The 11,518-nt window shown below is 47.1% G+C and overlaps 1 protein-coding gene across 5 annotated transcripts in view; it reads left to right on the top strand.

The window, feature by feature from the left end:
- Positions 1 to 1,135: 1,135 nt before the first annotated feature.
- The window catches only part of MAP7D2 (MAP7 domain containing 2), a 174,171-nt gene continuing 163,788 nt past the window's right edge, over positions 1,136 to 11,518 (top strand). For 3 of the 5 annotated variants that reach the window (XR_012643837.1, XM_074983368.1, XM_074983366.1), the window contains exon 1: positions 1,407 to 1,607. Coding sequence is in view for 3 of the 5 variants with exons in the window: in XM_074983368.1 (XP_074839469.1) it covers positions 1,565 to 1,607 (43 nt within the window). In the remaining 2 variants the exon portion in view is untranslated. Of the gene's footprint in view, positions 1,193 to 1,406; positions 1,608 to 11,518 lie in introns of those variants that run through there. The other 2 variants (XM_074983371.1, XM_074983369.1) reach the window with 2 other exon arrangements.

The following is an 11,518-nucleotide window of genomic DNA, read 5'->3' as shown; positions in this document are numbered from 1 at the left end:
CTTCAGTCTGCATAGACTATGGATCGTGCCCTTTAAAGTTTCAATTGAGGACTTCATTTACAGCGTCTATTGTGACTATAAAGACCCACACGAGAGTGACAGTCCTTGCTGCATCTCTTGCAGATGTAGTGGGTGTCTGGCAAGTCCTTATTGTGCTTTCTGCGCGCTCGCTTCTCCTCTGCTAGCTGTCTGATCTTCAACTCGCCCTTCTGAAGGCCCTTGTGTAACCCCTGCCTCCATCTGCTGCGGTCGTCTGCCTCACACCAAAATGCAAGTCTACAGAGCCTGCATCCTCAGCACCCTCCTTTATGGCAGCGAGACTTGGACCCTGTATGCCCACCAGGAAAAGAGGCTGAACGTCTTCCACTTGCGCTGCCTCAGGCGCATCTTTGGAATATCATGGAAGGACAGAGTGACCAACACCACCATCCTCGAGCAAGCTGGAATCCCAACCATGCAAACCCTCCTCAGGCAGCGTCAACTCCACTGGCTTGGCCACGTCCACAGGATGAATGATGGGAGGATTCCAAAAGACATCCTGTATGGTGAGCTAGCCTCTGGCAAAAGACCTCCCGGATGTCCCCAGTTGCGTTACAAAGATGTCTGCAAGAGAGACCTGAGAGAGGTAGACATCAAGCTGGACAACTGGGAAGATCTAAGATTTGAGAATAAGGGAGGGACCAAGTGTGTGCAGGTTGGTTGTGGGGGTGATGGCAGGAGATGTGTAGCAAAAAAGACTTGACTCCAGAAGCTTGTCTCTTGCTTACCCCATATCTTATTTCAGTTTTTCTTAAACTATATCGCGGGGAACACTGATGTTCCAAAAATAACTTGCAGGTGTGCCAGGAGCATCTGACACTTTTTTCATATCATACACTGACGGTAGATATTTTCTGTTGTTAAAACCACACACAATGCTACTTCTTCAGTGCTGTGATAGCTGATTGAATTACTGCCTTTTGGTTTACCTGTATATGTTTTCTTTTGGGGGGAGGGGCAGGGAGAAGGAGGTTGGTCTGACAATTTTTTTGTGGAAGAAAATTTCCATAGGTTTTCCGCATCAAAATATTGTCCCCTCTTCCGTGGTCTCAAAACGTTTAAGAACCGCAGCTCTCGGGCAGGTCAAGCAGTCCCCGTGGCAGCTTGGAGCCTAACAAGTGCCTGCGTGAGGCGGAGTCAGGCGCTGTCCTGGGTAAGAGTACGCGTGTGCCCAGCCTGACTCCCCGGCCTAGCAAAGCCACCACGGCTCCGAGGCGGGAGAAAGCGCAGTCTCCTTCCCCCGGCTGCGCTGGGATCGCCTCTTACTCGCCTCCACCGGGGCAGGGGCAGCGGCGCTCCCAGCCGGCGCAGCTGCCCGAGGCGGGGCGGGGCTGGACGGGCCGCCACACGCCGGCTGCGCGCGGCAGCGCTGGGGAGGAGGGAAACACCTGGCACCGCCCTAGCCCCAGCCCCTCTGCACGCTCCGCCGCCGCCGCCGCCTCCCCGCAGCGCAGCGTCAGGTGCGGCCAGCGCGGGCCCCGGAGCGCAGCGGGGCGCCGCCGGGAGCCGCAGCCCGAGCGGGAAGATGGCGGAGCCGGGAGCGGCGCGCACCTCCCCGCGGCAGCCAGGTGGGGGCCGGCGGTGGAGGAGCCGCTTCTCGGGGCTGGAGCTGGAGCTGAGCCCGCGGGGCCGTGCATGGGCGCCCGAGGGGGGCGGCCTGGGCCGCGGGCTGCAGAGGCGCTGGGCCCCTGTCCGGGGAACGCCGGCGCCGGGCGCGGGACTGGGGGGTGGGGGACAGACAGACCGACCGACCGACCGCCGCAGCCCGGCCCCGGGGAGGTGGGAGCTCGCGGCAGCCCGGCGGCGCCAGGCCCGCCGTGGGGAGGGCCAGGGACGCACCTGCGGGGACAAGTGGTAGCGCTGCGATGAGGCGGTGGTTCCCGGGGGCATCCGGCGGGATTGGGTTGGGTCCCGCGCGGTGGGAAAGGGGCGTGCGTGCGTGTGTGTGTGTAAATGTGCCCAGAGCTGAGCTACAGCGGGGCCGTCACAGAGAGGTAGCCGGTGCCCGAGCAAAACAAAGCAGCCGTCCTGTATGCCTTTGGCAAAGTGATTTATTAGGTGATGAGCTTTCCTGGGGCGGCCCCGCTGACTCAGATCTGGAGCAGTGGGTCTGCCCCATAGAAAGCTCATCTCCTAATTAATCGTTCTGTCAAAGGGCTACAGGGCTGCTGGTTCCTTTCGACAGCGGGAGGCAGGTACCCTGCCAAGTCACAGCTCTCCCTAGGCTTCTTTTCATCGTCAACCGCTGTGTTAGGAGTGGGGTAGTAAATACTTGTCATGAGGCAGCGTTTCGCTGCCTCCAAACCTGTTGGGTTGGTCTTGTGCTGCAGATGTATCTTAATTTCTCAACCACTCAATGTGTTGCCAGCAATGAAATCAGTTTTATTTTAGCCTGCCAGAGAGATCAAGGACAGAACATCTTCCAAACACAGTTTCATGCAGTGCCTGGGCCTGTCTATGCTGGTAGACAAAACCCTGGAATAAACTGGTTAAGCTGGTATTGAGCTTGAGCACTCAATTTCGTTGAGAGCCCTATGTAGGCACAGCTTCCAGAGGGCTCTCCTCTGCTGCTTCATTTGAAGTAACCATGTTGTAAGCTTCTTGGGGCAGGAACTTCCTTTTGCTCTGTGTTTGTACAGCACTTAAGGTAGTGGAGCCCTGATTCTAATTGGGATCTCCGGGTGCTGCCAAAATCTAAATAATATTTACATTAGAACATATGTATTTGGTTTGCAAAGTCGAGCATTCAAACACTAGGAAATACTAGAACTGCGGTTGTGAAATCTTATTCTCTCCTTCCCTGCTTTTGTGTGTGCCTGTCTTAACATCATGATTGCCTGCTATGTTTTCTGTATGACCTCTGCTTCAGTCAGTGTATGAGAGGGATAGTGCTCACAGAATGAAGGAGCTATGCAATTTGTATTTTATCTCTATCATCCAATATGTGGCCAATACTTTATTCAATGTACACCATAAAAAGCCATGCACTGAACTCAGTTATTAATGTACTCATGGTACTCATCAGCTGTAGTGTAAGTCCCTTACAGATGCTAATATGTTTGTTTTCTTGACGGACATCAGGGTACTATTATACCTGCTTTACAGATGGGGAAACTGAGACAAGGACAGTGATTTGCTTGACAGACAATGGCAGAATAAGAACGTGCAACATTAATTCCTAACAACGCCAGGCTATATTGCTTTACTGCACTGAGCAGCCATAGCTCCAATTAACTTTAGTTACTCTTCAGAGCATTTAGCATTGCTGATCATCTGGACTTTGGTGTCTCACATTGGGCTCGTAGAAAATGAGAAGTAACAGAAGTGAGTTCTGTGCAGAGTCACCTGTCTTAACTTCAAGTGCTTTTTTTTCAACTTTTGCATTCCCTACTTCGTTCTCAATATAACTTCCAACTGCTAGAAAATGAGGTGGGGTCCTACAGATGAGTCTATTCCGCTTCATCCATTCTTTGCCCTGTCCTCTGGAAAAGAAAAGACTGTCGCAATGAATCTGCCAACAGGGGCAGAAGGATGGTTGCATGGAAAATTGTAATAACTGCTGATCTGGCCTCATCAGGGTTTAAATCCTGAATTTTAAGCGCTGCAGCATAGAGTGCTCCTCTTTCAATTGCAGGACTAGTTATATTGTTGGTAGCAGAAAATTGTTACTGTATTTGAATGTTCCACTAAAGGAAGTTGATACACTGAAAGCAGTGGGTTACATATGCCTGGGGAGCCCCCATTCTGCAAATAGAATAGCACATGAAGATCTGCAGTGTGGCTGATTGGGTGAGATTTGGGTCTTGTAGAGTGCTGGATTTTATTTCTAGACCCAGCTTAATAATAACTGTGAGGGGTACACAATTAATAAAGCATTCAGCAACAGAGAGTTTGGAATTCATGCTCATCTAGTACACAGTATTATTTGAATTTGTTTTCTCCTGGAGTTTTCATCCCACTTAAAGTTGCCAGGCCCCCCGTTGCCTCCAGTCTGTACTGTCAACCAGGATGTTAAAAGTCCAGTTGGTGAATGCAACAGGGGCCAGGTCTGATGCAGACTCCCTTCCTGTATTGGCTCAAGGCTGCTCCAGGAGGCAGCTGCCAGGTCCCTCTGGCCCCTGAGCTTTGGAGTGGTGAGGCACTGGGAGGCTCTGCGTGCTGGCTCCACCTGGAGTGCCAGCTGTGTAATGCTCATTGGCTGGGAACTGCATCCAAAGGGAGCTGCAAGGGGCAGTGCCTGCAGATACAAGGGTAGCACATGGTGCCTCCCTGGCTGTCCAGGCACCTAAAGGCTTCAGAGACCTGGGAACTGCAGAAAGTACTGCTAGAACCACGACCTCCTGCCCTAGCTTGCGGTCTCATTCCGCACTCCAAGCCCCCAGGTGGAGCCCTCACCTCCCCAATCTTTAACCTCTGGCCCAGCCGGGAGCCCCCTCCTACACCTCAAACCCCTCATCCCTGACCTCATTCCAGGTCCCACACCACCTCCCACATGCCAAACCCTGTGGTGACCCAGCCCTATAGTTTGCGCCCACAGCCAGAGCCTTCACCCTCTCCTGACACGCATGAGCCCTCTACCTCAGCCAGATGAAAATTTGTGAGAGTGGGGAAGAGCGAGCAACAGGAGGTGAATGGAGTGAGTGGGGGCAGGTCATTGGGAAAGGTGCAAGACTGTCCACAGGTGTTTGGGAGTTTTGGAATTAGAAAATCAGCAACCCGAATCCCACTGTGGGAGGTATCTGAGTGGGGAGAATAATATTGCTAGCCTCGATTGCCTAGAGGTTGACAGGAGAATGTGGGGACATCGTTTGCGCTCAGGTGATGGTTGTAGCCCAGCCTGACTCTTTCCCTCCTTTCCTCTGGTACCATAGTTGCTGAGTCAGCAACTCACTAGAGTTTCTGTTCACAGGGATTTCCAGTGCAGTGTACGCTGCTGTAGCAGAAGTTGTGGGATCCCAGCCTTATAATGTTCATATTTTATATATGCTGCCAAAATCATGCAGTAACAGCACAAGTGATGATAGAGAAATGGGTATTTTCACCAGTTCATAGTCATCCAAATCTGAGCAGAATTTCATGGTACTAACAAACTGTATATTCTCCCTGCTGAAACTTTGCTGCAAATAACAGAGGTGACAGGGCTCAAGAAAGACGTCAATAATCATATAAAATGGAAGGTGTTAGGCAGACTAAATATTGGGGTCTTTGCCAGTTAATAATGAGGAATAAATACCAAATGTCAAACTTTTGAATTCCAGATCTCTCATCTTCCCTTTCACTGCTCAGTGAAGTGTGCTTAGATTTGTCTTGGAAATATAAGATGAATTCAGTATTTATAGTTATTTTTCAGGAAAGGCTTGATCTAAACTAAGACAGTTGAAGAAACAGGGACGTATGGTGTCTAGTTATGCAGAGTATGAAAAATGGAGTGAAAATATAAGGAGCAAATTCTCATATTCTTTCAGACTTTCTTTTCTTCTGTGGTGACAGCATTCACTCAGTTGACATCTGTAAAATATTTTAGTGTATAGGAAAGTATACTAATATTGTTTTATAATATATTTTTGTGAAGAATTAATATTTTGACAAGGTGTTAGTTTATGTGCTTGGTTTTATACAGTGTAACCATTTCATAAGTATCAGTTTTATTTCAGAATAGCGTAATGCATTCTGTAGTTCTATAACTAATGTCTTACAGGCATTACCAGTTTAAATTATGTTTGTACTTTGATTAAAATTAAGTGAGGAACAATATCTTGCCTCTTTGAACTGCAAATTTGGAGGAAAAAAGAGTTGTTGCTTGAATGTCATAAATTATAAAAATGTAGCAGCTAAAAATCTGAACATTAAGGTGTTGGAAGTCTTGATACCAGAAATGTTATACATATATGTGTATTTCATTCTTCATTATTGGGCTTTTACATATATGAGGAAAATATATGGGGGCTAACTTCGATATTTCATACATGTTGAACCTCTCTAGTGTGGCACTCTCATCTGGCTGCATCTGTAATCCTGCATGATTTTAGTTAGTTGGATGACCACTTATCATGGGTGTGGCCAAATTTCCCGTCGTCCTTTAAAGTTTGTTTACAGCCAGTGCCCTGGCTCTGTGTTCTGTGCTGCTGTTTAGCTGTAATTTACCTGTAAATGTCTTCTAAGAATCCAGTAAGCAGTGAAAGTGTTGGTAATGCTTCTAGACAATATTGACCTCCCATGGTCTGGCAAATTCTTTCTTTTGGCACCAGTCATGTCCTGAGGGTGCCTGACTAGCAAGGTGCAACTTGTAGTCTCCTTTTATGTTGACTGAAGTGGTATAATATGAATGTCACGTCAATAAAATTATGTATCTTGCCTGTGGAAATCTTAAAGTTTATATAGTAAACACTTTATTGTGTGTTACAACAGTTATAATTTTCTTAACACGTCTTTTAACTTTAGATTTATTCAAAGATTAACCAACAGAAATTTTGAATATTCTATTCATACTCTTCAGTCTGCTACTAACATCACATATCCTATGCACTGAAAAGTGAGAATTTATGTCTGGTGGACAGATTGTCCTTATTGAGTGTTGTTGTAATACTCTTTTTCTTTTCCCTGTGAATTCCTCCATTGTCCATGTATTCAGTGGTTGGCAGTCCTAACTGTTTGTTTCTTTTGCTTTTTTTCCCATTATGGTTATATTGGCAATCTCTGTGGCAGGTATTTTAATAGATTTGCCATCTTCAAATTAGTGCCTTTTTATTTTGATGAATATAGTAGTATTGTAGCTAAGCCTGGCTCCCCTCATGTACAACTGGCTTTCTTTAACTTCGTTGCAGCATTGTCTGTTGAAGGAAATCACAATTTCCTTCTTCTAGGACGAGACACACAAGCTGTTACTAAACTTTCTGGCTCAAGCTGTTCTAATTTTTGGGGCCGTCTCTGTGAAATTCTTAATAGTAGTTAGTCTCAATTTGAATATCTATATTCAGTTTCTGTGCTTAAATAAAATAAAATGTACAACTAAAATGATGAAAGGTCTAGAAAATAGACCTATGAGAGAAGACTAACAACTGGGTTTGTTTAGTTTGGAAGGGAGAAGTTTGAAAGGGGACATAGCAGCAGCCTTCAAGTACCTAAAAGGATGTTACAAGAAAGAGGGAGCAAAATTATTCTCCTTACCTTCTGATGATAGTACAAGAAGCAATGAGTTTAAATTGCAGCAAGAAAGATTTAGTTTGGATATTAGGAAAACAATTCCTAACTGTCAGGGTAATTTAAGAAATGGAATAAATTGCTTAGGGTGGTTGTGGAATCTCTATCACTGGAGATAGTTCAGAACAGGTTGGATAAATATCTAACAGGGATGCAGGTATGAGATGGAGCTTGGTCCTGCCAGGAGGGCAGGGGATTGAACTTAATGACCTATTGAGGTCTCTTCCAGTGTGATTCAGACACTATGAAAAAAAGACTAGGCAGACAAACACTATGTTCTGAAATGTGAAAATACTACCTACATAGCTGTCAAGCCACCCTCTCTTCCACCTTTAATCTCTAAATATCTGTCACAGTTTTTCCAGGCCATCAAATTAGAATTTCAGCAAATCTTTGGAAGTCTGTTTGCTCCAGGTTATCCTTGATACCATTAACTTTCACTTTATGTGAACATTTGACCTAGGTCAGAACACCAAGTTAGTTATTTGAGCAGTACATTTAATACAGTGCATTCCTTTGTAACCACCCAAGTTTAACTTTCATACAGCATGTTTCTCTCATCTTGGTCCAGGCAAAAGTCTAACTTATTTTCTTGTTAGATTGTTTATGGGAATATTAGTGCACCTTAACAAAAGTTTCACTAATAAAACACCAAGATTCCTCCAGTACTTCTGTGAACTTGATATAGTTATTATTGAGCTGCTCTTATTTATTGCCATTTACTTTCTTTTTGTGTACATTTGCCATAATTGACCTGCATTTGAATCAGAGATGACTTTATATTTATAGATAGTGTATTTTATGTAATTGTGCAAGTCAGTATTTTACTGTTTGGGTATATATGTGCATATATATCTTTTTACACAGTCCAGTTTCTCTTTTTTTTCCATGGTGTAACTTCATAAAACTACACTATTTTAAATTTTGACCTGTTACGTTAGTCTGTCTCATTGCTTGTGTCCAGTGTCTCCTTTAGGTAATTTAGTAGGGTACTCACCAATTTAGTGACTTGTAATCTTAGCTCGACAAACATTTACTTTACAGAAAAATCATAAACATGGGGAAGGATAGCTCAGTGGTTTGAGCATTGGCCTGCTAAACCCAGGGTTGTGAGCTCAATTCTTGAGGGGGCCATTTAGGGATCTGGAGGGGAAAAAAGTGCATGGGTATAGTGCTTGGTCCTGCCAAAAGGGCAGGGGACTGGACTCAATGACCTCCTCAATGAGGTCACTTAGAGCTCTATGAGATGTGTATCTCCATATTTCAATACGTACTGAGTTTTTAGCAGTACCAGTCACTGTACTTGATGTCTCTGTGATTGATGCTGGTTTGTGTGTGCCTGCACACCTGCGTTAGTGGGAGTGGATGTCAGATTAGTTTTCCTTCTGGGGAGTGGGTTGTGGCAAAGAAAATGCATTTCACTCTTAGGGTAGGTTCACACCACTGGTTCTCAGAATGTGGTCTGCAGCTGCCTTGCATGTGGGCCACAAAGCTTGGGGCTCACAACCTGCCCCCCAGCAGGGAGCCCAGGGTTGCTCTCCAGCCCCATGGCACCCCCTTCCCTGACGAGGTTCTTGCATCAACTTCCCCCACCACACATGCTAGATCTGGCCTGCAGAGCTCCTCCCCCACCGCCCACCTGCAGTGGGAAGAAGTGCAGCTCCATGCACTGCTGCTCCCTCTCTCCTCTGCTGGGGGAATGCAGCACGAGAAACCCCATCTGTGGGAAGATTTCCCTGGTGCTCCCCTTGGCTGGATTTCAGCCTATGGGAGCAGTGAAGGGCAATACCTGGGGAGCAGCGGGAGCACCCTCAAACCCCCATCACATATCCACCTCTGCCTCTCCGGCCCACTCTCCCCTGCATACTCCCTTGCTCCCGTACCCTTCCCCCTACTCAGACTCTCTACCCTTGGCCTGCTCCTGCACCCACCCTTGCTCCTGTACCCTCCCTCTGGCCAGACACCCCAGCCTCTTGTTGCATCTTCCTTCCCTTCCAGACCTCCCACTCTGTCCACTCCTGCATCCTCCTTCCTGGCCACACCTCCACTCTCAGTCCCCCCTACCACTCTACCTCCCACTCAGACCCCAACCCTCACCTCCATCCCCATCCCACTCCTTGGCAGCCCCCTCCCGCACATCGAACCCCTAATTTTTGGCCTCACTGCAGAGTTTGAGGGCTGGGAGAAACTCAAAATCTACTAACCCTGGGAACTAAAAAGAGTTAATCTCACCTGTGGGAAGTCCTGAACCTTGGCCTTCCCCGCCTCCCCCACCCTCCTCCCCCTCAGATCTGGAGCACCACAGAAATGAGTTATCCCGGTTGGGTTTTTTTTATTTGGGGAGATTGCCTTTCCAACTCCCCAGCTATCTTTTCTCTAAATCAGTGGCCCCCAACCCCAAAAAAGTTTCCTCACCCCTGCCATAAATAAAGACAACATTGAAACCTTTTTTCGGACATAAATTAATGTGTTATTTAAAATGAAGTTTGGTAAACTAACTTGACAAAGTTAAAGCACTTGATCTGTTTATTTTTATTTTGATTATTAATATTTCCTTTCTTACTGGTTATATACACCCTCTTATGTTATAGCTCCAGTAGCCTAATATGAATAATTTGGTATCTAAGTTGTCTTTAGAAATAAACAAAGACATTTTGTCATTATGGGTGGGTGGCTGGTGTCTATCAAAAGGTTTGCATAGAGCGGGGTGGGCCACGGGTCAAAAATTTTGTGAACCACAGGTCTAAGCTATGCAGTTTTAACGACAAGTCTGTGTCGACACAGTCTTGATGCTAAATGTCATCTTGTCTGAACACTGTTTTGTCGGCACTTTTGCGGACAAGTTGTTTCCACCCTTGTTTCCACCCCACTTTGTCAGTAGGAGAGTGCTGTTGTCAGTTTGATTTGGCTGCCTGCATAGTCTTTCTAAGCATCTGCACTTCAAGTGCTCCCTTTAGTGCTTCTCGTGTCCAGTAATGGAAAGGGTATGGGACATATAAAACAGTTTTTAATCTTGAGGAGCTATTGGCTTAAACAGCCATCTGAGAATCAAGTTGTTCCTTGTCCACTTCTTGCTGTTTTAATAAATTTCCCCCTTCGTTGTTTTGATTTTCCCAATTGTTTACATGAACCCCCCCCCCCCGCATTAGGAAAGTAGGCAGTGTTTAAAAAATGAACAGTTGTAGGGGTTTGGATGTGTGACAGAAAAGGGCAGGAAGGGTATTATTGGTGAAAATATCTGTCAGCCCTTGGATGGATCCTTAGGAACAGGAAAACAGCAGGTATACATCATGTTGTTATGTTCTCACATATTTCTACCAGGTGCTGGGTGGCATATTGATGCCTTTAGTTTAATACAGTTAACCAGTCATATCTACCTGTGTGTCCTGCTTGGTCCAGTTTGTTACAGCTTACATGTTGAACAGAAACCAGAATGATTGCAGGGGTGGCAGGTTTGCAAAAATGTGGGTGGCATCTGGAATACTCAGAGCCCAGTGCTCTGTGAGGGGGTGGGAAAGTGGTGTGGACTCTGGGAGGTTGTTTGGGTACAGGCTCTGGACAGGAGCAGGAGATGATGGGGAGGGGTCATGCTCTGGGAGGGAGTTTATATACAGGTATGGTGAAGGTCTGGTGGGCTTGGTGCTGGTAGGGGTCTGGCATGCCCCTGGTGTAACTGCCCATAGGTAGACTCAAACCTGGGACCTCTTGAGTTTTGTGCGGGAGCCTCTACACCTTGAGCTAAAGGCCAGCTGGATCCCAACTCAGGCTGTAGAGGACACTTATTCTTTCCCTGTGAAGTGGTCTAGTACCACGACATGGGGCAGTTAACAACGCATAGGTGTGTGGGTTACACAGGCTCCGGGAGGAAATGCTGGTGCAGGTTGGCTTCTGGGTGCAGGCTCTGGGAGGGAGTTTGGGTGGCAGGATGGGAGGGTGAGGAGAGAGGTTGCAGGCTCTGGTGGGAGTGAGGTACACAGAGTGGTATGGGGAAGTGAATGGGGGCAACCAGTTCAGGCACTGACTTCTGGAGGTCACTTCTCCCCACACCTGTCGCACCCTGGATGCTCCTCAACCCTGCCTGTTGCTGAGCAATTTAAAATGCCTGGGGCGCCCCTCCTGGCAGTGTAGAGGGGCTAGAGTGGCTCCTGGCCACTCACTCCCCCTGGCTGCCAGCATGTCTGTCCCTGTGACTGAGGGATGGAGCGGGCGAGGTCTCTGTACCATGTGCTGCTCCATGGTGCAGACTCGCAGTGAGTTTTGATGGGGCTGAGCCTCAGGT

Source organism: Carettochelys insculpta, chromosome 1 (genome assembly GCF_033958435.1).
Source record: "Carettochelys insculpta isolate YL-2023 chromosome 1, ASM3395843v1, whole genome shotgun sequence".
Classification (NCBI taxonomy): Eukaryota; Metazoa; Chordata; order Testudines; family Carettochelyidae; genus Carettochelys; species Carettochelys insculpta.
Note: the sequence above shows the minus strand (reverse complement) of the source record. Positions and strands in the feature narration are given on the sequence as shown.